Source organism: Mirounga angustirostris, unplaced genomic scaffold, assembly GCF_029215605.1.
Source record: "Mirounga angustirostris isolate CCGP_5_RB_7025 unplaced genomic scaffold, mMirAng1.0.hap1 SCAF_14, whole genome shotgun sequence".
Classification (NCBI taxonomy): domain Eukaryota; kingdom Metazoa; phylum Chordata; class Mammalia; order Carnivora; family Phocidae; genus Mirounga; species Mirounga angustirostris.
Window position 1 is genome coordinate 37,264,427 of NW_026991722.1, and position 26,716 is coordinate 37,291,142.

Sequence of the window (26,716 nt, forward strand, 5' to 3'; positions counted from 1 at the left end):
ATGCTCAGAGAGGCAAAAAGGATTGCTCGGGAGGTGGAGCGGGAGAGCCTGGGCTGGGGTCTGAGCACGGATGCTCTGGCTGCCCTGGGCTGCAGGGACCTGGCTGGGTTTGGGCTGCTGAGGGTCCCTCAAAGGAGTTCCGCTGCCCTGAGGGCTGCTTCCCCCTGGGAACCCCACCTGTGCACCATTCTCTAGGCAGGGCTCCTTGCCCTTTCTTACCTGTCCTTTTCTGCAAGGACCAGTCACACAGCAGGGAGGAGGGACTGGGATGGGAAGTTGGACAGTTGAAGGAAGGAGGCTCTTCTTGGCTACACAGCTGGCTCACCCTCTCAACTCTGGGGAGCCAGACCCTCTTCTGGGGTAGGAGGTTCATAATAATAATAATATAACTGTACTTTTATATGTAACTTACAGTGGCCAAAGCACTTTTACGTACATTGTTTGGTTTCATTCTCCTCATAATTGGTGCTAGGAATGATAGTTGCTTATATTTGAATAGCAATTTGCAGTCTATAAAGCAATTTAACCCTAACTATTTCACTTAATCCTCCTAGCAACCATATGAAGTATTATATTCCCATTTTTCAGGTTAGCCAACTGAGGTTCAGAGGTGATAACTGGGTTACCCAAAGCCTCTGAGCTAGAGATTGGCAGAAACAAAGTGGATTCCCAGCCTTTCATCTACAAGCCTGGGGCTTTCCCACAGCCTCACAGCCGCTTCTGAGGACCGAAGCCACTGTGACCACCCATCACAGGCTTCACTAACGGAGAAAGGTTTCGCAGCCTGAAGGCTGAGAAGGTGCAGGACCTGGACCCACCAGAGAGTGGTGTTGGAGTAGCACCTAGGGCTCCGCCTGGGCTGGACAATACCTTTCAGTTGCCCGGATCATGGGGTGCAGTATGAGCACTCCAGGGGTGGAAGAGCCTGTGGGCTGTTTATCAATTGCTACAGAAATGCAGGTGGAAATCTCTTATCTGCAAATTTAGGTTCTGAATCCTGGGACATATCTGGAGCCAGTGATTTCAGATGGGGGTTGTGGGTGTGCATTTCGGGTATTTTAATGGCTATCCTGGAGCTGCTTGCACCGTTCTGTCGGGCTCTCCAGGACAGGGTGCCCGCGGGGCTGCCCCTCCCCTTTGGGCACTAACCTGGCCCCTTTTTTTTTTTTTTTTTTAAGATTTTATTTATTTGACAGAGAGAAACACAGTGAAAGAGGGAACACAAGCAGGGGGAGTGGGAGAGGGAGAAGCAGGCTTCCCGCTGAGCAGAGAGCCTGATGCGGGGCTTGATCCCAGGACGCTGGGATCATGACCCGAGCTGAAGGCAGACGCTTAATGACTGAGCCACCCAGGCGCCCCTAACCTGGCCCTTCTAACCTTCCTGTTTGTAAGTCTCTTACCTCCGGTGATACTTTCCCCTTCTCACGCCCTGAGCTCTCCCACTAACTGTGTTTGAGGCATTCCCAGTTCTAACGCTCTGCTTAATATGGCCTGGTTTCCAAAACCAACTTTCCCCACTTCTCTCTGCCTGCTTCCTTCCTTCAAAATCCCTATTAGTGGTTCTGTATTAAGAGAAAAATAATTGACTGTAGTTATGTGTTAAGGGAAAAACAACGGACTGAATCTAAATTACACCAATGTATGAATGACGGATAGCAACCATCTCCTAAATGAATCTCTAACTGGTGCAATTTCAAGCAGTCTGATTATGTGAAGAATTTAAGTGGAGATTCTGTGCTGGAGACAAGATTCAGTGGCATCTTCCCTGCAACTCCCAACACCCACGGCATGTCCAGACTCTGGGGAGGGAAGGGCCCTGGCATCCTGGCTGATCATGTCTCTTTGTCTAGTTTGATGCACTTCCTGGGACCTACCACTGGGAATGTCATCTCTGGCCTTCCTTCCGGCTCTTTCCCTAGGGTCACTAGGAAAGGGCAGTTGCCTCTTGGCATTGGGGTAGATCAGTGGAGATATCACTGGGTTTCATTTTCAGGTGGTGACCCCTGTAGATGGTGGCCTCTGGCCTGGTCATGAAGTCTGGTTGTCTGCTAATAGCTTCAGAAGAGTTAGAGTGAGTAATCTCTGTGAACATCCTTTCCTGGAAATTACTTGATGATTAATGGAGAGAAGACTTAAGGGACAATGGTCCATGCAGATCAATATATAGATCTAAAATTCCTGAGAGGAGAGTTGAGTTATGGAAGAAGGAAAACATACATCATATTAAAAATAGCTCGCTTCCCAGCGAATAAATGAAAAATTCATTTCTGCACTCCATCCTCGGAGTCCACTCAACTTGCTGTTGTATCAATTTTTAAGAAGTCTGACAAGATCCATACATTTTTCTGATTCTTTTCCAGGAAGCATTTTCGTTTCCTCTCAGTACCAGAAATGAGGGAGGCTTCAGGGAAAGGACCAAATGTGTAATCGCTGAAGCAACAGTGCCTGGAGCCATGGCTGAGCAGATGACCATGAGACAGGGGTGTACACCCTCCCCCTGACTGAAAAGTCTGCCTCAGATTTGACTGGAACACAGCCCAGTCCACCTAGTTTTCCTTAGCAGCTGAGAAGGTTCAGCAGAGCAGTGTTTGGCTATGTTCAACCCTCTTGTCATCCTTTCTTCCGATGCGCACACACTGACTATCCTTGTAGGGATTGCTGTGTCCACAGTGCTGTGGGGATACAGATGAGGTGACTAATTCTGACAGGTCAGGCAGGAGGCATCACTTGACTTGGGTCTCAATAGTGGAGATTTCGGGGTAGAAGAGAGGATGTATTGCAAGGAGAGAAGAACATTCCAGGCCTTGGAGTGTCATGAGCAAGGAAAGGGAAGGGCGAGGAGGCCAGGATGGTGGATGTGCCAGCCAGGTTCATTGTGGGGAATAGAAGGGACTGAGACTGGTGAGGGGTGGTGCCAGGTTTGGGGGTCTCTAATGCCATAAAAGGGGCTAGATTTAATCTGAACTGGAAGGTCATCTCCTCAGGTTTTTAAGTAGAGAAATAATTTTTACTTTCCTAGAATTAATGGACTAATCCCTAATTTTAAAAAAGATTGTGTGAGAGAGTGAGAGAGTCTGAGAGGATATGTTTTGAACATTAGATGTCAGTCCTAATATCACAGTTGGTTATTTATGAGGTGAATTCCCCCCCCACTCCCCTATCCCACTTGTGATTGCGTCATCACTCTCCACAGGACACTCACCAGAGAGGATGGGCAAGGGAAAGAAAGGAAGGTGAACTGATGCTGGTAGAACTTGTCATTTCTGGCCTGTTCATGTTCTATAATGTGTTTGGGAGAAGTGGGAACCTGAGCGACCAGGATTTCCCGAGTTCATGGGGCCTCCAGTTGTAAAGAGAGAAGAGAATGGGGGCAGGAGGTAGGATTTAAAATGTTTCACTTTCCTCCTCTGACTGAGACACTTAGTTAACTGGAAGGAGGAGAAGTGGATGTGTGTGTGTGTGTGTTTGTGTGTGTACATGTGTGTGTGTAAAATATGGGTCCAGTTAGAAAAGTTTACATATTGTTGGACGCATGTGTATACATCTATATGCAGTTTTATACCAGTCTCTGACATGCATATAGTATTTTACAAAGTGCTTTCACATCCATTATCTTTGAAAATCTATGCAACAATCCCGTGAGCCATGTATTATCAGTGTGTTTGAAATAAATTCCCGGGAAGCTGATTGACTTACTCAAGATCTTACAGGTGTGAGTGAAGAGCGGGGATCCCCTACAATCAGGTCTAACGCCAGCGGTCTCTCTACAAAAATTTTTATTGAGACCTTACATTCTGAACTCAAAGCCGGGATATCTGGTTTTAGATTGCGACGTGATATTTGGCACTGGAAGTCTACCAGAAACTCTGAAACATATTGTCAACTGCAATTACACCCCAGCTGCCTTCATTGTTAAACTTTTTATGAGTGTTCTTTTTATGATTCCTTCAATAAATCTTAAAATACACAAAGAAGAAAGAGGGTAGGATAATTTTGATTCAAGTTTTGTAAAAAAAAAATTTATTGCTTATGATACCATAATCATCATATTATATTACAGTCACTATTTTTTTTTTTTAATTCATGTTCTCTCCTCAAGGGGAATAAATTCATGCGTTACCTCTAACAAGAAACAGTGTAAGTAGGAATTATATATACCAGTATAGTAAAATACATCGAACCACACAGACTTATGATAAAGCAAGTAGAGGTTATTAAATCAAGCACAATTTGTTGTGCGCAGTGTCTGAAATCTGATTTTACAAAGAGAATGTCCCCAAAGGGGTAAGGCTCATAAATAAAAACAGAATTTAGAAGCAGACGCCAGACTAAAACCTCTAAATTCTCTCCTTAGATCATGTTATACCAAAGGAAGTCTATATATTTGGATGGCAGAAGTTCATTTCCTTGTAGAACAGCCTGCTCCAGATCGGGCCAGACAGGGTTCTGTCTTTAATTTTGACTGAAGGTCAGTATAATAATCAGCCACTTGACATCTGCGGCTGCATTTATCCGTTTTATTACTTAGCACTCCTCCTCTAAAGCTCTGAGGGAAGACTTCCTTCTTATATTTCATGCCAACAGAAATTTTGGTCCCCTGAGAACTGGCATTTTGGTTCTGATAAAACCACCAATTATGTTTTCCTTTTTTTTTTTTTTTTTGTCTCCTCGCCAAACAGCTCAGAGGCACACCCTTGTCCCTTACGATGAGCATACTGGCATTTTCTTTTCTTTTGTTTCTGATTTTTCTGGATTTATTTTATGAAGCCATTGTTGATGTCTGTTGTAAGCTACCTCGGGTCCTTTTCGAGAAGAGGCTTGAGTATACAAGCAAAGCAAATGAGTAAAGACGAGTCAACGGTCTCCCCACCCAGACAGTGCATTGGGGCCATCTGGGTGTTGCCAATGAGGGCCCTTTAGAGCCTCTGCAGCAGGACCCAGCTGCGGGCTGCCTCCGAGACGCGGAGCCGTGGAGGGCTCCGTGGGAAGAGCTGGAAGGCAAGGAGGCAGTATACTGCTCTAGGCCTGCAGCCGCGCTTTGGCTCTGGGCAGCCATGGATTTGTGAACCCACTGGTCCACTGAGCCTTTCCAGAACGGGTGGCCTGGGAAGAGGCGGGAAAGGGGTCCTCTGGCTCAAGCGAGGCTGACTGACTAGAGGATGGTTGCCCTCTCTCTCCACTAAGTGGAAGAAGGTTATAGGTGAGCCTTTTTTCCCCTTTTCTGTGCACATGCTAAGTCAGAGACAGGAAAGAAAAGAGGCTGTTGTAAAGAGAAGCTGCTAGCCCAGCAAGGCATTTTTCTCTAGCATGATCTAAGTGTGGTGGAAGTCCAAGAGCAATGCCCCGTGTGGGGCTTTACAGGCAACAAGTTTACAGTCCGTCCTTGGCCCACGGGGGACTAGCTCTCCTTCAGATTTGACTCTACTCAAGTAATTTTTTTCACAAAATACAAAATAGTGTCATACATTGTCTTTATTGTCTGACATTACAGATTAGTTTCACACTTTCCTTTTTTACAGACTGTGGGAATGAAAGGTAAAAATGTGTCCAGCATTTTGCAAACATTCTTTGTTACACACAAACACACACAATGAATAATAGGAAAGAGAATACAGAAGAATAAAAGATACGTTGAAATCGGACAGGCTGTGGTTCTAATCGATCCCAGGAAATAATATGAAACTTGCTGATAACACTAGCAAGTGGGATATACTGTCATACACAGCTTGGTACATGCACTTGACATTAAAGCTGCTGTTATTTTGCTTCTATTTTGTTATTGTTATTTTTTGAGTATGCTACTTCCTCTGCTGGATCTGGACCTGACCACAGGGTCAGGCATAGGGTTCCAGTTTAGACTACGGTTAGAGAGTCACAGTGCTCCTGTTTCCAGAGAAGACATACGTAAGGGCCTTGTGAACTCCCAGAGCAGGAAGGTTCTTGGTGATAAGAGCAAGGCTGAAAGTTACCTGTTCTTTTGAGATTATTTTGAACCAATGGTAGGAATTCTGCTTGCAAGAACTAAACAATCTCAGGAAGTGAACACTTGCTGAGTACAGTGTTTCTCTTAGATTGAATACATTTTGGAGATGGGGAGGACAGGGCTTAATAATTATGCAATGAAAAGAGATGCAATTAGCTGACTTTTATACAAAGAGGTCCCACACCTTTCCATTAAAATGGAAACTGAACTAAATGGTCAACAGCTTGAGAGGATGTAGAGGGTAGCTTGAGTGCTGCGGGTTTCTCCTAGTGTAACTTTAGTGGCGGTGGTGGGTGTCTCTCTACTAAGAGAAGAGTCTGATCAACAACCCAGAAAAGCATGAGACGGGTTTGAAACATAGACTGCTGGAGATCTAGGAAGGTCCCAACGAATTACAATTTTTTTCCCTCTTCTAAAAGATGTAATAGCTCTTGTTTTGATGCCGACAGTAGTAATAGTTATAAAAAACGCTAAATTTTATATGTGTCCATTCAAGCACTACATTGAAAAGGAAGCAAATTAGTATGATTTTTTTTTTCTCTTTCCAAACTGAAGCATGAACATACATTAGAGGCAAAAGCAATGAGAAAAACAGCAGGATGGCAGGCCCCTCCACAGTTAGTTAAGACCTGCAGTAGGGAACATAACTTACTCCCTGCTTCAGTTCTTCTTCCTACAGAAAGATTGAATCAATAATAGTTAGATTACCCAGGATTCCAGCAAGAGCATGTATACAGTGTGAGGGAACGCAAGGTGGGGGAAACATCAACATGGCTGATGGGAGCCTCTCCTACCTTGGTGACTTTTAGTTCCACGTCTATTTAGGTATTTGAGACAGACCATCTCTTTCCTCCCTATGTCCATCCATCTTTCACTGTGGTCTATCCCTCTCTCCTGGTGTTTGTACATCCTGATCTGATAGACTGTGCTCGGGTAGGCTAGCTAGGTGGATGCCAAGATGGCTGGTGGTAAATGGACCCCTATCACATTGCTATGGTGACAGAAGCTATGGGAATATAAGTGGGGGGCTGTTTTCAAGGTTTCCTGTCATTCAGTGAAGGGAAAGATGAGATTGGCCCTCTTCATTTGGTATATTTGAAAAGGAAAGCAGAAAGAGCTTTTCTGGATCATCAAATGAGATAATAGGGCAGAAACAGTAAGAGGTTATTAGTTATCTAGTCCTGTCTTCATACGTACAGTACCACAAAAACTGAGTTCTTTGCCTTACATGTCTGAAAAGGAGATTTCGTTTAGAGAAGATAAAGCATTCCCAACACTGATGGCAGGAAAAGTTGACTAAGGAAAAAAAAAAAAAGAGCAGAGAAAACAAAAGAAAGAAGTGTCACACTTATATCCGTGCCAGGACACAGGTTTCAACAAGTATTTGTTAAATAAATAAAAGAAAGGAAGAAAGGAAGAAGGAAAAGAGAAAGAAAAGAGAAAAAAGAAAAGGAAAGAAAGAAAAAGAAGGGACAAACAATAAATGATGGTGTATCAGGGATGTGGGAGACCCAGGGACTGGAAGTATGGACGTCTGTCTCACAGGTGAGCTGCCCCAGGGACCTGGCCTTCCTCACTCCATCAGAGGTTTCAGTTCCTGCCTTTGGCAAGTCCCAGTTCCAATCCACAGTGGTTTCTGCTTGTCTACATCAGGCAGGATAACCACATAGAACTGACTCCTCTACTGAGCCGACTGTGGCCAAGGGGCCATAATTAGTCTCCTTGTGATGTGGAATGTGACTTAGTACATACCAAAGAAGGGAATAGGGATTTATGAAAGGAAGAATGCTACTTCCCAGTGAGAATGACATCACAGCACTCTGCCGAGCACTTCCCTAGGTCATCTTATTAAACCCTCTACCTGAAGAGAGCAAATTCCTATTTACAGTTTGCATTTGAGACTCATTGAAGTTATGTGACTTGCTGCTAAAGCCACAGAGATGAGATGAAATACTTCACTGAAATTAAGTTATTCCTCTTAATAAAACTATAGTCACCCCCAAAATTTCATGGCTATATCTTTGTTTTCTGAATTAGACATTAGCTTCTGTTCACTTTATTCAGAATTACTGAAGCTATTAGATGTAAAGTATTCCTAAATAAATCCAGTTTTATTATTTTCAAGGACATAGGAACTGGAAATAAGCCAAGAAGTTGTCCTTTGAAGGCCCTCAGTGGTCTGGTTCCAGGAAATGGAGAAGAATGAGCCTTGTCATTGACTGCTATCATTTGCTGTATCTAAGAAAAGATCCTGTATCTGAGACTGAAGCCATATTCTGGGGTTAATCACATATAGTCATTGGAAAAACCATTGCACATTATGTGTGAAAGATTTTTTACAAATGCCACAGTCAGAGGTCTAGGAAATATTTATTCGAATCTTACCTTTAGTAGTTTCATGAGGCCTTCTAACTGGACCATTAGCTCTCTCCGGCTCTCCTGGAGAGCAGACATTCTCTGTTCCAGCTCATCCTTGCGCTGTCTAAGAAAGAAGCAGTTGTCATCAGAACAGCTTTCAACCCACTGAGCTGATCACATTTCTCAGTCTTGTGGCAGGAGTGGACCACCAGGAAAAGGGCATCTCTGGATCTCTGACATGGTTTCCAGGCATGGAGATGTTGTCAAATGAATGAACATGAGGTGTACATTTTGTTTGTTACAAGTCGTACTAAAATAGAATTGGAATCCTATTGGATATTCCCTCCCCTCCCCCACTTCTACCTTGAATTAACCATTTAATGAGCTCTTTTCTGAATGCCTACTATGTTCTGGGGCCCTGTGCTCTGCCACTGAGCTCCCTGAGACAACAAACAAAAGCCCAACTGTCACTGAAAAGGGTCAATCCCATAGATCCTCCAAACCCAAGGACCCTTCTGTAAATCTCAAAGGAAATACCAATACCTTAGTATTTGGAAATTGGATTTTAAGAGTTTATTTTTCATTTCTTCCATTCTTCATATGCAATGCGGTGCCTTTCAGAGGTGAAATATTCATACTACAGAATTTTTATGGTCAATTTAAGTTTTCTGCTTTGGGTTTGACTTTATATAAAGCAAAGTCAGAATAAAGGAGTCCTACACAATTGCTCTAACTGAAAATAACCTCTAAGATTTGTTTGTTTAATTTTGTTTGTTTTGCAGAACTTCTACTAAACTGTCAGCAAGAATGGAAACCACAAAGGACAATCTCTACTCTATCGTTTATATCGACACTAAGAGGTACTAAATATACCTTTGAAAGAGAGAAAACAAATGGAACAGTATGGGGAAGAATATTAATGGTTCACATTTCTGACGTCTATGTATATTTTTCAAGTCAATTTCAAATCTGTTATTTCATGATCATTAGTGAATAATACATACAAGTTTTTCCCTTGTCCCAAAGGCTTTTGCCTGAGTTTGAGATAGTGGAACTTATATTTTAAAAATGTGTGGATGCTTTAGCCATGGGCTAATGTACGAATGGATATGCCCAGTCTCAATGGCATAGCAATATCAAGTGGAGCAGAGACTCTGAAATGAAAAACTGACAATGTAAAAATGTCATGCTCACACAGGTCAATGACTCATCCAACTGAAAGATACTTTGTGGGAGGACAGGTTATGGATATTAATGAAACATTTCTAATTTTCTTTGATACAGTCTTTCTCTAATGATTTATGAATTTAAAATTTATAAACATGTCTCAACTCTTTTTGGATATATTTGTATTTTTGGCTTTTATTGCCACTTAAGACTTACTCTCAGAGCATTCCTTCCTTTGATTTTCTTTACAATGTCCTCTTTTCTGAGTCCCAAAGGACAAGGAACACCATGATTTTATAGACTTTAATGGTATCTTATTTTAGCCTTTGTCTTCCAGGGCTGCAACATTCTAATTTTGAAAGCCTTGCTCCATTCAAAAATATTCTTCAATGACAAATCCACTAGCTGTTTTATCTTTGACCTTGTCTGCACATCATGTTCCAAATATACCCACGATAGGGCTTGGTAGAAGGATAGAGAATGTTTCTGATGTATTTCCAGTTCTCTTCCAGATATTGCTCTGTAATTTTTGGATTTTCGGTCAGAGGAGCACTTTGTGAAGAGGGTTGCAGTAAAATTCCAATTTTGTAGATAAGAAATACTAAGAAAGGCATCTAAAAACTATGAGAGAAAGTTAACTGGTATTAATTCAGAATTAATCAACATTACAAAACACTTATTTGTACTTCTTTCTTTTTTTTTTTAAAGATTTTATTTATTTATTTGACAGAGAGATAGAGAGAGAGCACAAGTAGGCAGAGCGGCAGGCAGAGGAAGAGGCAGAAGCAGGCTCTTCGTGAGCAGGGAGCCCGATGCGGGACTTGATCCCAGGACCCTAGGATCATGACCTGAGCCGAAGGGAGACGCTTAACCAACTGAGCCATCCAGGTGCCCCTGTACTTTTTTCTTATAGTAGTAATCTTTCAAAACAAATCTTTCTTTTTTTAAAGATTTTATTTATTTACTTATCTGAGAGAGAGCAAGAGAGAGAGAGAGCACAGAGGGAGAAGGAGAAGCAGACTCCCCGCTGAGCAGAGAGCCTGATGTGGGGCTCTATCCCAGGACCCTGAGAACATGACCTGAGCAGAAGGCAGACACTTAACCGACTGAGCCACCCAGGTGCCCCTGACATCTACTCTTTCATGCATTTGATTGAATTCAATTTTTTTAAAAAATTCACTTAATAATGTCTTTATTTAATCTTCTCTATAAGTGTTTATTTAATCTCCTCTCTAAGCGGCTACCGAATGTGGGTCTGATTAACAAATTTGTGGTGTAGCTTCTATGGTTCCAAGTAGGAACAAGAAAACAAGGACTAAGTAGTGATTTTATTTTCATAGAGCTTAATGTATTACATCTCTAAAGGAATGCCTTTTATTCTGAGATTCTGCTGGATTATTTCTAATTTTGCATGTGTGTTAAAACCTACTTTCACTTGGGGTATCTGGATGGCGCAGTTGGCTAAGGGTCTGACTCTTGGTTTCAGTGTCCTGGGATCGAGCCCCACATTGGGCTCTGTGCTCAGGGGGGAGTCTGCTTGAGATTCTCTCTCTCCCTCCTCTTCTGCCCCTCCCACTCGTGCTCTCTCTCAACTAAATAAATAAAATCTTAAAAAAAGAAAAACCAACCCTGCTTTCTCTTAGGACAAAGTTGGGACAACAGGCAAAATTTTAATATAGATTGTCTATTAGATAATAATAAACATCAATATTAACTTGCCTGAATATGATGATGGTGCCATGGTTATATAAGAGAATACATTTTTACCTAGGAAACATACACAGGAGTACTTAGGGGTAAAGGGTTATGATGTCTGCAACTTACTCTCAAATGACTCATCAAAAATGTGTATGTAATTGTTATATATTAACATATAGAGGGAGATAAAGAAGGATGTGGTAAAATGTTTGCAATCTCTAGGTGAAGTATAGAAGGACATTCATTGTGATATTCTTTTTTTTTTTTTTAAAGATTTTATTTATTGAGTGAGATAGTGATAGAGAGAGAGCATGAGAGGGGGAGAGTCAGAGGGAGAAGCAGACTCCCCGCTCAGCGGGGAGCCCGATGTGGGACTCGATCCCGGGACTCCAGGATCATGACCTGAGCTGAAGGCAGTTGCTTAAACAACTGAGCCCCATTCATTGTGATATTCTTACAACTCTTTTGTAGGCTTAACATTGTTTCAAAGTAAAAAGTTAAAAAATATACTGTCATTCATGAAACCACGGTGAAAAGAGACAATGGTAGTTTTAAAAATATATCACTTTGTGGTAAAACAAAAAGTACTCAACTTTTTGTTTCCCAAAAATAATTAAAAAATTAAACTTGTCTATTAAATTCAACTCTGGAAACCACAGACTTGCAGCAGCGATTACACTTTCATTTTTAATTAATACAACAAAAAAAGTCACCTTATATTAGCAAGTTTTCTTCAAGAATAATTTTATATACATTGAAAATAATGTAATTTTGGGGGTATAAAATAAAATGCTTATTTTTTGGGCAAGGTATAGACATGGAAATTATACTTTTTTTCCCCTGTGAGATTTGTAGTGTGAAGTTAGTTGCTTCACAGTTTTTTTTTTTTAATTTATTTATTTGACAGAGAGAGAGAGAGAGAGATAGCGAGAGCAGGAACACAAGCAGGGGGAGTGGAAGAGGGAGAAGCAGGCTTCCCGCCGAGCAGGGAGCCTGATGTGGGACTCGATCCCAGGACCCTGGGATCATGACCTGAGCCAAAGGCAGATGGTTAACGACTGAGCCACCCAGGTGCCCGCTTCACAGTTTTAATAAATATTTTCTTCATCTTACAAGATAGTATTGTCTTTGCAAACACACTTCTATAGCTATCCCTTCAAGTTTTGCAGCTTATCCATTCATCCCACAAACATCCATTCAGCACTTTTGTTTTAAGACACTGTAAATAAAATAATGAGTAGGATATGGTTTTTATCCTTGGGTGAAAGAGGAGGAGAGAGGAGAAATAAATAAGTTCAAAACAATGATGGCGAGCATACAATAAAAATTCAAACAAATTGCTGTATATGGTGATACCAAAGAAGATGCCCAGTTCCAAATGGTGGTGGAAGTTTAAGGAAGGCTCGCTAGATAAACTTGCAAAATTTCCCTCAAAAACTCTACCCAACTGTAGAAGGGAAAGACCTCAGGGACCATATGGAATATTCCAGACTTTTCTCTGCTTCATCTGTGCCTCTTGATTGCCTGTATTCTTTAAGTTATTAGTAAAACTCAATACTGGAGTAAGATCTCTGATTCATGTGAGTCTGACTTTACAATCTAACTCACTATATTGGCTCGATATGTAACTATCATCCTTCATGGCTCCCTATTCTAGGATTAACAGCAATATCCTCAAGATGGTCTGTGAGGCCACACAGCATCATGGTCTACCCCTACCTACATCTTCAGCTCCATCTCTTACCGTACACCCCTTCATTCACTGCATTCTAGGCCTACTGATCTTTCAGTTCCTAAAAAAGTGCCAGATTCGCTCCTGCCATTTGGTCATTGCACATTGGTCTCTCTCATCCAGGGGACCCTTCATCAGCTGTTCTAGCCCCTCTGCTACCCTTAATCCCCATTTCCTATGTATTCATCTTTCATACTTCAACTCAAACAAACCTTCTTCATGGTACTCTTTTCTGACTGCAGTGAAGGGCAGGTTTGGCAATTATGTCTCTATTTAAAAGTAAGATTCCTTATAGCACTTATCTCAGTTTATAATTATCTTCTTATTTGTGCAGTTATTTGATTTATGTCATTTTCCTACTGGACCACACATTCTGCAAGACCAGGACAGTATCTTTCTCAACTCAATTCTGGGCATACTACATTTTAGAAATATTTGCTGAATGAACTAAATGAATAATAAATTGAGGAAAGATAAATCTGAAAGCAGTGTAGATGGACCAGAGTCCAGGAATCAATTGAGTAATAACAGACCAGCAGGAGATAATTAAGACCCAAGAAGAGGAGATGGAATCCACCTGTGTTACTCACTGTGCGGGATCTTGGGCAAATTATTTAGCTTCTGTGAATCTCAGTTTCCATATCTATACAAAGAGTATAATAATAGTGTCCATCTCCCGGCTTTGTTACAGCAATTACCTGGGACAGTGTATATAGAGCTTAGTGCATAGGAAGTGTCAGATTAGCACACAGAAATGTCCATCATTTGATCCCATTTAGTTGCCAGATCTGGGTTGCAAACCTGGCTTGCAGCTTTCTTGTGGCTAATGTGCAAATGGACATGTGATTATTTAGAAAGGTCATAGTGCTCTTAAGATAAAAATAAACTATGTGTTCATGAAAAGCAGAGCTCTGTTCCTTTGTCCCCTCACCTGTTCCCCAGCTGAAAGAAATTTCTCCTTTTGGTTTCTTAATAAGAGACCCAGGCAGGCTGCAATGGAGGGAGAAGATCTCTAACAAAGAGTTCCCATGGCAGCTTCACATGGCCACCCCTCAGTGTGAACTAAGGCCAAAGTAACTGCAAGAGGCCATTGTTTTGGAGTCCAAAATGTCTAAAGAATAAAAGTTAGAATACCCAAAGGAGCTCTCTTAACCTGGGATGTCAGGGTTTCTCTGAAATCCCCAAATTGTGTAAGTGCTTAGTATGGACTAAGTGGCTTATCAGCATCTCGAGAAATATCCAGGTAGAAGAAACATGTAGAATATGGAGGCAGGCAAACAAATCTGTTGGGATTTAGGTGTCTTAGGTCTCAGGCCTCTGGCCTCAGGTATGGGCCATCAGCTGACAGTGAGCCCCCAAAATACTGAAGTTTCTCACAGAGCCAGACTTCTTAGCATAGGTTTGGGCTTGGCTGGGTCTATGGGAAGGCCCACAAGGCAGGGCCAGGAGGGTGGTTAGAATTATCAGTCTATTTCAAGATAGTAATGTCAAGGAGGGAAGAAATATCAGTTGGAAAACTATCATCAGTGACCCAGGCACATCAAGGTGACTTCTCAGACTGCATCATCCAAATGGAACCAAAGACTTTTGAAAGCAAATGCTAAGGAGGGGATCTGATGAAAACATTTATGAAAAATTCCTAGTCATCATGCCTCCAAAAGAGAATGGGGCAATCAACGGAACAGGTATAATGAACATTCCAGACAGAGACAAGGTACCTTGATGTGTAGATGAATGATTACTCTATTTCTAAGTTGGTTTATTCAGTTATACTTCTTTCTACGTTAGACTTGCAACTTGTGAGCCCGGAGGGCCTACATAATCCTATTAGGCAAAGATTCTTTCAAGCAGGCATTTACTTTTATATGCCTTTGAGGATGATGATATGAAATATCACTTTTCCTTCTTCCCATGTTCATCCCTTCTGGGAGATGGTGTAGTAGGATGTACAAGGATTCCTAACACATCTCCCTGAAGGTAGGACCAGAGATTCTACCATTTGAAAAGGAAGAATTTCTGATTCTTCCATTAAATTATTTTGTTATTTCAAAGTATGACATGATCTCTTCACATCAAGCAGCTCCCCCAGGTTGTAGCTTCCATAGATCTCCCTTCTGTAACTCAAGCCTTGGGTGGGCCTGCCATCTAGCCAGGGGCACGACCCTGGGAAGAGCGAGCGTGGAGCCTCGCTGGAAGCAGGCAGAGCCTGTAGCCTGCGGTGCCCAGATGTTAACATGTCTGAAGAGCAGGGCTGGGATGGAACCCCCAGAAACATCCGTGGTAAAATCCACACACAGCCATACAGAACCTGCTTAATGTAGTTGTTTTGTATGGAAGAAGTAAACGGCACTAATTCTGACAAGGGTTTCTGAGAAGAGGCATCTGTACTTCCTATAAAAAGTATGCCTCAGAATTTTGCATACACCCAAACTGGAAGATGGAAAGAATGTCATACTTGCTAACTCCAGGTGCCTCGTGAAATACGACATTTCTATGAGGCAATGGCTTTGAATTTATGCTTGTGTTGTTTGCTATACAAACAGGTTTGAGTATGTGCCCTAGTCAAGGCATGGTGCTAAGCCGGCCTGGCAGGCAGCCCTCAGCACCCACCCTTTCGCACCTGGGCACAGTGGGAGGCGCTGAGGTCCTCGGCTGCTCTCCACCTTTCTGACGCTGAGAAGTGCACTGAAATTCAGGGGTGGAACCAGATGACCTTCTAGGGTCCTTTCCATCTCAGTGTTTTCTGGTGCCAGACTAGACAACACCAGCTGTTTTAATTCATTTGCAGAGCAAGAAGGTCTGAAGTCTGTTTTTTAAGCATGTAAAGCTATTACAGACCAAGATTCAGAGAAAATCAGACTCCTTTTTATGGCTTATAGGTGAATTTTTAAGTGTACAAACCTGTGATGTTTATTTAGCTGTTCATGTGTTTGTTTTGCTGGTCACTTGTATCATAAACACGTTGTCGGCAGTGCAAATAACAAGAAAGAGTTGAGTTCGCCCCCCCCCCTTTTTTTTTTCCAGGGAGAGATTTTGTTTCTAAAAAGCACTGTTTCCCCTTCTCTGTGTCAAATGAAAGAATGAAATATAAACAGCATCTCCTTGAAACCCCCCAAATACCAGCAATTAGGGATGCGCTATTAAAAAAGAAAAAGCACACATATGTATGTCAGCAACTCGGGTGGCTGAGGACTGTTTTCTGGCTAGACGCTGTTGGACTTTTTGAAGATCCCCGTCACTTGCGCGCCCCAAGAAGCCTGGGGCTCCCTCTCTTACCTGAGGAGCCGGAGCTCGGCCAGCAGAGTGGGGTTTTGCTGCGCCTTCTCTGGGGTGGGCTGAGAGGCTTGTTCATGCTCTAGCCGCAGCCTCTGGATCTCCTGTAAGATTTCTCTTGGGAGAGAGGAAGAAGGTAAGAAACTAGGGTCAGTCACCTTCCAGGGGATCCCGGATACTCACATCTGGGCGGGGTCAAGCCGTCTTCAGGAGCAGGAGCATGCACACCAGCGGTGTTTAGGAGCTACGGGCTGCGGGGAGCTGGGCACTCATCGGGAAGGGAAGGCTGGTCTCAGCGCAAGCGCGTCCAGACGCTGCGCGTGTTGCTGGAGCCTTCAAGCTGAGAGTGCTCCCCAGGACCTAATGATCTCTCTACTAATATAATGCCGTGGTAATGCGTTCAACTTTGAAAAGTGCACTGCTGCCGAGCAAAAAATGTATCTTCCGATTATTGATGATCACAGTGTGACACCATGAAAAGTACTTGCAGCTACCAAGTTAGAGGTGCTTGGAGGGAAAATAAGGATAAATGGTGTTCATTTCACAAAACGAAATAACCCCATTCTCTCAGCAGGAATGAGATTCCTCTCGCTGGATTTATCTGAGAAGGCCCCCGTTAGGCAAAATTCTTTTTCTTAACATTTTCGGCCTTAACAATGGATCTCGATGAGGGTAGCCTTTGAAGGAAAGTGCTTTTAAAAGGATTCACTGTAATTGAGTATGTGACAGAAGAGAGCTATTGGCGTGACCTCTGTCTGGGGTGAGATGTGTCGGTCTATTATTAATGTTGGAGTCCCGGCTGCCCCCGCACTGAGGTGAACATTAGGCCGGCCATAAAGGATAGGTGACCTGTGCCAGGCAAATTATCCCTAAGTGAGTTAGAAGCCATTAAGCAAGGTTACAAGTCACGTATTCTTGGGGGAGGGGTCAGTCTCCCATCCAGCAAAATGCACAAGAGACAGACAATAAGAACAAAGCACCAAGGAATGGAAGGTGAACTTGGTGAGCAAGGGGGATGGCTTTCCATCTGAAAGGCTGATTTACAACTGCCTGCTTCATAAACACACCAGAGTTAAGAAGCTAATTATCAGTCACTACACCTCTCGCAGGTACAGTGAGAAGATTGAACTAAAATTCGTGGTTTCCCACCTTTTTCTGTCCCCCTTGGTGTTCCATGGTGGAAACCTTTCTTTAAGAGAAATTTTCAATGGGAATTCAATACATCAAATGGTTAAAAGGGAGCTGCTCTGGTGAAAGAAAGGGTGGGCCCTGAGCTGCAAGCCCTTCCTCCCTGCTCTTCAGGCACCTTGACAGAGCCCCTGGGTCCCACAGAGCTCAGCCTGAAAATCAGTAAGCTGGGATTTCAAAGACCTCCTCCAGGGCTACCATCCTGATATTCTACGACTCCCACTAGTTCTCCTTGTTGGTTCCAAGGACAGAACCATGACGCAGCATTTAGCCTAAGGAAGAAAAAGAGAGAAGCAGCTCTGATAAGGAAAATAATGGTAAGATATGTAAAGAGCATTGAGTACTTAGTCTCTACCCAGGAAAAATGCTCTCTTCTTTCATCTTATTTTATTTAATCCTCAGACAAATTATTTTATATGTGGGTATTGCTATTATCTGTTTCATGAATAAGGAAATCAAAGCACAGGCCAGTTAAATGACTCACCCAAGTTCAATAACAAATAGATGGCAGAGGTGATTTAAACTCAGGCGGCTTGGCTCCAAAGCTTGTATATATCCGACTCCCGCCGTCTTTGGTACTTGCTCTGACAGGTCTAGCCTATGCAGGCTGTGACTTCCACATCAGAATATAGTCCTGCTACTCCTAATACCAATCCCAACTGGCTCCTCCAAACGTGCTATGAGGAAGCATTATCTTCTAAGATTACTGCTGAAATGTCCACTACCTAGGGTAGTCATAAAGTGAAGTGAGGAACTCTATCCTCTCCTGAAGCTCAGAGATCTGATTAGTGGGTTAATTGTCACCTGGGAGACCGTGGGATCCCTGGGGTGAATTCCCATGGTGCAGCAGTGGGACCTGGATAAGTTTCTGGGATGTGGTTCTGGGCTCTTTGGAGGGCATGAGGCCACTGGTTTAGAGAAATGTGTTCAGGATGGACTAGATGCTCTTCAGGCATGGGGTGGGGAACTCTATGGGCCATGAAAGGACTAAGGGACCGGATGAACTTCTCTCTCTGATATTGTTATCCAGAAACATCTTGGAAACAAGCAGTAAGAGTGGTAGCACGGGACAGCCCGGGCCATGAGGACATTCATGGTGCTTCTTGCTGATTCTAGAATCCCACATGGAGGCAGATATTATTGCCTGGGGTATTTCCTTAAGGGAAGTTCTGATTTCTCCTCATGCTCAGTGGAAGCAGAGGATTGGAAGGGAAAATAGTGCTCTGGAGAGGTGGGAGAGCAGGTGAACACTACAACCAAGATAAGATATTTGTGGGCTTGGGAGTTTTCACTTTAGTCTATCTTTCGTTCTAAGAACATGGAAATGTGCCAACCAAGTTTGTATCTTCCTTTAAATTTTTGTCCACAGAACTTTATTTTTTTTAAGATTTTATTTATTTATTTGACAGAGAGAGAGAGAGAGCAGAAGCAGGGGGAGCAGGAGAGGGAGAAGCAGCCTCCCTGCTGAGGGACTTGATGCCAGGACCCTGGGATCATGACCTGAGCTGAAGGCAGATGCTTAACCAACTGAGCCACCCAGGTGCCACTCTCCATAGAACTTAAAAAAAAATACTTTGACCATTTATCTCCAAATTCTCAGGTCAAACTCTATAGGCATGAAACAATGATCCCAACCTTGTCCTCTATTCAATTTGATCTCAGAAGTTATATCAGTGTCTAAGAATGGGATTCAGGGGTAAGATGTTTTGGTGCTCTTCTAAGAAATATAGAACATACAAGTTGCTCCCATGTTGGACTTACTCAGTATTGAGTTTGAGATCTAATTCCACTATTTATTATTTTCTCACTCAGTATCTATTTACTGAGCTTCTACAACGTTCTAACCATGGTTCTCGAACCCAGGGGCCATGTGGCATGGCCTCTGTTCTCAAAGAACTTCCACTTCAGTCAAGGAAGACAGACAATACTCAAGGAAGCAAACACAGATGCTATTGTTTCCGATAGTGATGTCTCTCTCTCTCTCTCTCTCTCTCTCACACACACACACACACACACACGCACACACACGGAGCTGTGATAGAGAGCGGTTCCTGGTGTAGGAGGTCATGGCAAGATTAGCTAGGCCTCGTGGGCAGAGAGGCAGAGAATAATGAGAAGGGCCCATCCATGCAGAGACCGTAAGGAAGAGCTCTCTACGATGACAGAGCAATGAGTGCAGAGGCTATAAAGAAAGAAGTAAGGAGGAGGGTAATGAGCAGGGTTTCCTGAGGCTGGAAAGGTAGGCAGGAATTAGTCCCGGTCAGACCTTGCAGACCATGGTAAGAGGGGTGGGTTTTAGTCAAAGTGTGACAGAAACCCATCAGAAGGTTTTGAACAGAAAATAACCTGATATGACTTGTGTTTTATACAGTGCCGGGTTGGGATGGTGGTAATGGTGGAAATGGAGTGGGCAGTTTGGGATATGTTGTGATGGTCAGCTGCAAATCAGTCTGCGTTGAATAAAGAAAAGGCTGCCAATGGACTGGGCCTCTAGGTGTTTGGCTTGAGCAACTGGGGGCCCGTGGTGTCAGTCCAAATTCCTCTTTCGGCCGGGGTCCTTATAAGGACCCTCCCTGAAGAGCCTTCCATTTGTCTCTGCATGAGCCAGCTCCTTAACGAAAGCAAGCATGTCTGTACAAGGGAAATGAGGCTGTCTAGAGAGAAAGCATTGATTGCACTGAGATCTCAGAACTGTATATATATATATATATATATATATATATATATATATATATATATATATATATATATAGTCTCATGAAGCTTTCAAAAATCTAAAATCTAAAGACCCGCTTCTCAGAAGCCCACATCACCGACGAAAGATGTCATCCTTTAAAGAGGCACACAGCTGAAATACCTGGATATTTTAAAGCATTAACTACAAGCTTTCAGTGAGCACACACTGATCAAAACAGCCAGCGTGTCTAAAAAGCCTTACCTGTTCTTGTTTTCTAGCTCTGCGATCAACTGCCTCTGCTGCTTGTTTGCATCAATGGTGAAGGAGATGTCAGGAGCACTCCGCTGCTGAGTTGGCTGCTGTAAGACCAACGTGTGGTTGACTATTTAACATTGGGAAGGGAAACTGCCTGTGCTCGAGAAGACCGGGATCGTGAGATAGGTAGACGTGAAAGAAAAAATTATTTCTATCAAAGCAAGAAAAGCAAATACATGAGATTGCCATTCATCTCCTAAGGACCAACTTCTCTATGAATCTGGAGGACACCTCTGCAAAGAAAAGCAGAATGGAATTCTTTGGCAGGCAAATACACAAAACACAGAAAAAATAGTTTTGTAGCTTTCTTTTTTAATTATGCTTTACTTTTATTTTTTTAAAAAAGAGTTTTATTTATTTGAGAGAGAGTGAGAAAGAGAGAGAGAGGGGTGGGGAGGGACAGAGGGAGAGGGAGAGAGAGAATTCCAAGCCTGACTCTGTGCTGAGCACAGAGCCCAATGTGGGGGTCGATCTCATGACCCTGAGATCATGACTTGAGTGGAAATCAAGAGTTGGATGCTTAACCAAATGCGCTACCCAGGCGTCCCCCCCCCCCTTTCTAAAGAGTTATTTATTTATTTGAGAAAGAGAGAGTACAGGGAGGGGCAGAGGGAGAGGGAGAGAGAATCTTCAGGCAGACTCCCTGCTGAGCATGGAGCCTGATTCAGGGCTCAATCTCACGACCCTGAGATCATGATCTGAGCCAAAATCAAGAGTCTGATGTCCAACTGACTGAGCTACCCAGGAGCCCCTGTTTTGGAGCTTTCTGACTTGAAGTTTTGGGGATCTATTTCGTTCTTGCTGTGCTGTCCCCATTGCAATGGTTCTCTCAATATAGGTGGGTGTAAAAAATACTTCCCTGTTGAGACACCTCTCTAGAATTACTGTTCAGTCACTGTAATGTACAATTAAAAATTTCATGGTTTTAAACTCATAGTTACTAGGATTTTCTTTTCTTTTGATCAACATACTTATAGCATTTCTTTATTCATATAGGTAATTTTACATTGATGGATATATACATCCTTCCTCCACATTCATGCCATACCATCATTCCTGGTCATGTAGCTGGCTTTAGCAACTGGTGTATATGCAGTCATAGCTTTCGCCATACATATACATACATATGTGTGTGTATATATATATACATATATATATATGCACACATACACACCAATTAATCTTAACAAATTATATATATATAGATATATATACAAATTAACCTGACTAAATACACATATACATAAAAGTAAGGTATATGATTATATATGTATATACATATATACATATGTATATTTATATGTGTACTTTTTGTTGTAAAATCAAAGTACTATTTTATTAAATGAGTTCTTTTACACAATATGAACATTTCTTATAATTGTAAGAGAATTTTTTATAACAAGGATGGACTGATTTTCAGATTTCCAAATGAGAGTCAACTTTTACATACGTATTATGTTTACATATGTATATACATGCAATATATGTATATATTTAAGGGTGTATTTATTTAATGAAGGTTTAATTTGTCATTGTTTTATAAAAGCAGGATCAGATTATGTATAGTTCCCTGCCCCTTGCTTTCCTTGCTCTACAGTACATTGTAGAAATTCCTCAATTGGTTTTTAAACAAATTAAAAAAAATCACAATCTTTCCACTAAAGAATGCCAAGCTTTTAACATTGGCACTGATTAATTAATTAAGCCCACAAAGACATGGAAAACCTCAGCCTGCTTTTTAATGTCCAGATACATGACTGTAGGAAAGGTTAAGCTTGGTAAAATGTCTGGCTTTCATAAAGTTTTCCTATGATTTTTTAATTAGCATTTCTTTGAACAAAGAAATGATCTGTGCTGCGAACGAAGAGATTTGAGGTCCTAGGTTTTATGTCCTAAATAAATGGCTTCCTGTAGTTAAGTCTGGCAGACGGCAGCTTTGACCTGTGATCTAGGTTTTCCCTCTGATTTCATGACGTAATTTTTTGTTTCTCTTATCTGTTACATATTGATAAAAGTAGAAACTTATCTGAGCCAGTTGTGGATCTGAGTCATCGCTTTGCTCTTTTTATTAAGTGATCGGGAATTATCCAGAGAAATCAGGGGCTGGGCTGGCGCCGCACTGTTGTAACTGCGTATCTGAAGCTACGATTTCTGCTGTACCAGAACCATAGCTGGAGAGGGACAAACGGAAGCAGGGGAAGGCTTGTGTGTGCATCCTGCAGGCCATCCAGTAACACCTCCTCAGCCCTGCCGTCAGCACCGACCATCAGGGTAACAGTGAACATGAATGACAGCCTCGCACTCGAACGACTTACCGAGGAAGTGGACTCTGCCGCCAGTCTGGCCGCGTACCTGGCGATCAGCCTGTGTTCTTCATCAAGCCGGTTTGAACTCTCAAGCATACTATGGAGAACAGAGCAAGAAGGAGACTGTTAGGCAATGAGAAAGACTGATGTGTTCCTATCACTGCCAGGGGGCTTTGCTATTTCAATTTTTTGGTGCAAAAATTTGAAAGCTGTACAAACCCCTGTTAGGTTAATGATCTCAGACTTGGATTCATGACACGATCTAATATGTGGCCAGGAAGTTTCATCAATAAATCCTGTCTTCAGTTGATTCAGTGTCTTACTAAGAAAACTCCAAAGAACAGTGACTTTTCTCATCAACATATCTGATAAAAGAATATTTTCTCTTTAATTTTATTGCCTGTAACATTTTAATTTAAATATCAGAAAATATGGGAGCAAGACACAACCCCCCCCCACCAATTGTGGGGTGCCGGGGTGGCTCAGTCCGTTAGGCATCCCACCTTTGATCTCAGCTCAGGTCTTGAACTCAGAGTTGTGAGTTAGAGCCCCACATTGGGTTCTACGCCCAGCATGGACCCTATGTAACACCACCACCACCAACAACAACAACACAACAATTGTGGTCAGCCTGCACTGATCACCACCTTCTGGTATTCACATTTGTGTGTAATCCTCTTCCTTTGGTACGGGCTGGGCTTACTGGCTAGGTTTTAATAAATAGAATACAGCAGAAGTAATGGAATGTCACTTCCAACATTAGGCTATAAAAAAGGCCATGGTTTCCATCTGGAGTATGGTTTCTCTCTCTTGAGCTCATTTGGATTCCTTGCTCTATGGGAAGCTAGCTACCATGTTATAAGGCAGCCTGTGGAAAGACCCATGTGATAAGGAACTGAAGCTAGCCAATAATAACCTTGTGAATGAAAGCTCATAGGTAGAGCCTTTAGATAAGATAGCAGCCCCAGCCAACAGCTTAATGGCAACTTCATGAAAATCCTTGAGCCACAGGCACCTAGCTGGATTCCTGACCCACTGTGGGATAATAAACGTTTGTTCCTTTAAGATGCTAAGTTATTGGATAATTTGTCATGTAGCAACAGATAACTAATACAAATTGTTATCTATAATATTACTACTCAGGTAACTTGCCATTTTATATTTACTTCTAGAAAAATGGAATTATAGCAGTGGCTTCTAATGACATTAATGGGAATTGTTTATTGTCTTATATAATTATAGAAATTGTTCATACTAGAATAAGAATGATCTGAGCCCTTAAAAAATTAAAGCAAATAGAAGCATTTTAAATTTCCCAATTTTCAGAACGTTCTTCAATCAAGACAAAGTTTTGCATGCCGTTAAAAGAATTCTATGAAACATAACAGTAACATCCATCCTGTTAACAGACTAGTTGATTATAGTTTGGTTTATCAGTTATTACGGTAAGTATTGGGTCAGAATCAAGATTAGAAACTAGTTTCTCTCATCCCTAAATATATTCTCCTCCATTTATATTTCCTACCTGTTAATCTTAAGCCTGTTCTTAAAGAAAAAAATTAAATACTCATGATTATACACTGAAAGTAAAACACTTCTATGCCAATATTAAGGTTGTAAGAATTGTCCATTGCAAAGAATTGAATCTGTATAGAGTAATATACACTTATATTATTTATATGTGTATTAAAATATAAAGTAAATATGCAACATAGTCTTTTAACATTTGTTCTAAAGTGAGAAGATGAGTGAAAATCATTATGTGGTCTCAAGAATATTGGCTATGTCACTTCCAAATAGCTTTTCACTGGCTGGCTGAATCCATTACTGTAACTTTTTTTGTTTTGGTCATTCATAAAACACTCCTGTCTCCATCATCTCTGCTCCAGTCTATACTCCTCAAGTATGTAAACTATACCTGTTCCCATCCTGAATACTTCCACTCTAGATTTAGCTCTTTTCTCTGGGCTACAATAACTACCTGGAATATTCTTGAATATCTACATTTACTAAGTCACTTTTCCATCCTCAGAAAAAGTCTTCTCTTCCCTTTTGCCCACATGAGATAATGCATGTAAAACACGTCAAGTTAGTATGATGCCTAGAACACATTAAGTGCTCAAAAGTCAGTTAATTCTTATAATTTTGCCTCTTAAGTAACCTGCTCAGATTCATTAATGAATCATGTCTCCTTCAAAATGTCATCTCCCATCTAACAACCAGGCAGAGTAGGGCTTCTTAAACTTTAGTGTATATACTTATCACCTAGGGATCTTGTAAAAGATGTAGTTTCTCATCTGTAGTTGGGGGTGACAGGGTAGTTTGTGGGGGGGGGGGCGGGGCAGAACCTGAGAATCTGCAGTCCTAAGGAAGCTTCCAAGATACATTGATACTGCTGGTCTAAGGAAAACCTTGAGTGGCAAGGATCTAGAAGATCTTGAAAATAAAATGGAAAATCTAAACACATGAAATAAACCCCAAATGCAAACCATATACAAGAAATAATATGAGTGTTTAACTGATATTCATATAGCATGTATGATATTTTATAAACATTCCTTAACACAGAAAATTCTAGATTTCCAGGCTCACATATGTGTGGTACCAATCCCCACAGATTGAGATTTCAGTCAGCATACAAAAGACTTGGAGTAAGAAAATAACTGTAACAGCAAAAGGAGTTGGTTCTGGAGAACTGATGCTTTAAAGCAGAAGTTTGTCTCTAGAACGCAATGTCTGTCCTCTGTAGCGGTTAAAATAATAACTGAGTTTCTTGTTACAGCTTTAATAAGAAAAAAAAAGTTACACTCTTTTCACTTTAAACTTAAAACTACTCCACAAAGAAACAATTTGATTTTAATATGTTTATCATTTCTCACTGGTATTAGAAATAATATGTCTAATTCAGCACAGTTTGTGTAGACAACAGGGCCCATTGCTCTAAGCACAGGGCAAGTGACTTTGTCAAAAACATTTGTGAGTGTTTTGATAAATAAATAATAAAAAAACTTGATAAAAAACCTCATGATAAAAAGTATCTTTTATCATGAATGACCAGCAAGTATAAATAATGTAAAGGTACATAAAGAAAAGCCTCTTGGAGATGTAAGACGTGAAGTTATGGGATCGTGTCTAGTAAGCTATAACTCATCCTTCCATGCCTTTCCTCCCCCAGCCCTGACTGAATGAGGGGTGGAGTGATACATTACCCCTTTGTGCATGCACACGATTTATGAGTCCACATGTGCCATTTCAGTATGTTCACATTATCCAAGGTTGAATGAGGCATGCCTCTGATAAATTCCATTATTTCAAGACTTCAATTACAAATAGTTGAAAATGAATGGCCAATAATCCCTACATCATTAAAGAAATACCGATTCCAACACTTTCTCCATCTCTGGCTATTCATTTCAAGACTTTATAATCAGTAATCTTGCTACAAGACCATGATGAATTAAAAAGTGGCTGCTGTGAAGCCTGCATTTCAGAGCAGGGAAATCTGTTATTTTGAAAGCTCTCCACTTTCTACCTTCAGTGCATGGCCAGTGTGTGTTGCTAGTGATTTCAAAATGGCATTCTAGACAGCTCAAGTGGCCTCGGCTGAGGTCGGGCTTACTAAATTGTGATTTAGCAAAGATTTCTGGGAACCTAGGGTGTGTTCACATCTTTGGTTTCTCTGTAAGCCTGTTATGACTTCCCAGGTGGGACAGTCAACCAAATAATAATGTGGTCCAAAGGGCAGCAGAAATACTTTCATGTTTTCTCGTAATATTTTTCCGTTTGTCTGAATGGGTGAACGGAATTTTATCAGTAGAGGTTTATTTTTAAGGTCATTAGGCCTCCTGTACCACTCTTCTATTAGCAAGCAGTGAAGAGGAGGATTACTGCCTGGGAAGGCATTCCTAGTTGCACTGAAGCGGAGGATTACCCTATCAGGTTATTTCCTACCTTTTGCAGTAGGTGGAGAGCAAAATGCTCTGGCAATGGAGCCTTGTTCAGGCCTTCAGGAGTCAGTG

At 41.7% G+C, this 26,716-nt stretch overlaps 1 protein-coding gene across 23 annotated transcripts in view; it reads right to left on the minus strand.

Annotated features, from left to right (window-relative positions):
* DTNA (dystrobrevin alpha) overlaps positions 1-26,716 on the minus strand; it is a 343,646-nt gene that overhangs the window by 17,673 nt on the left and 299,257 nt on the right. For 17 of the 23 annotated variants that reach the window (XR_010407264.1, XR_010407263.1, XM_045886857.3 and 14 more), the window contains 4 exons: positions 22,707-22,794; positions 20,338-20,435; positions 16,215-16,328; positions 8,369-8,465 (listed from right to left, as the gene is read on the minus strand). Coding sequence is in view for 21 of the 23 variants with exons in the window: in XM_045886857.3 (XP_045742813.1) it covers positions 8,369-8,465; positions 16,215-16,328; positions 20,338-20,435; positions 22,707-22,794 (397 nt within the window). In the remaining 2 variants the exon portion in view is untranslated. Of the gene's footprint in view, positions 1-3,052; positions 6,657-8,368; positions 8,466-16,214; positions 16,329-18,105; positions 18,125-20,337; positions 20,436-20,521; positions 20,543-20,588; positions 20,625-22,243; positions 22,563-22,706; positions 22,795-26,716 lie in introns of those variants that run through there. The other 6 variants (XM_045886869.3, XM_045886870.3, XM_064577769.1 and 3 more) reach the window with 5 other exon arrangements.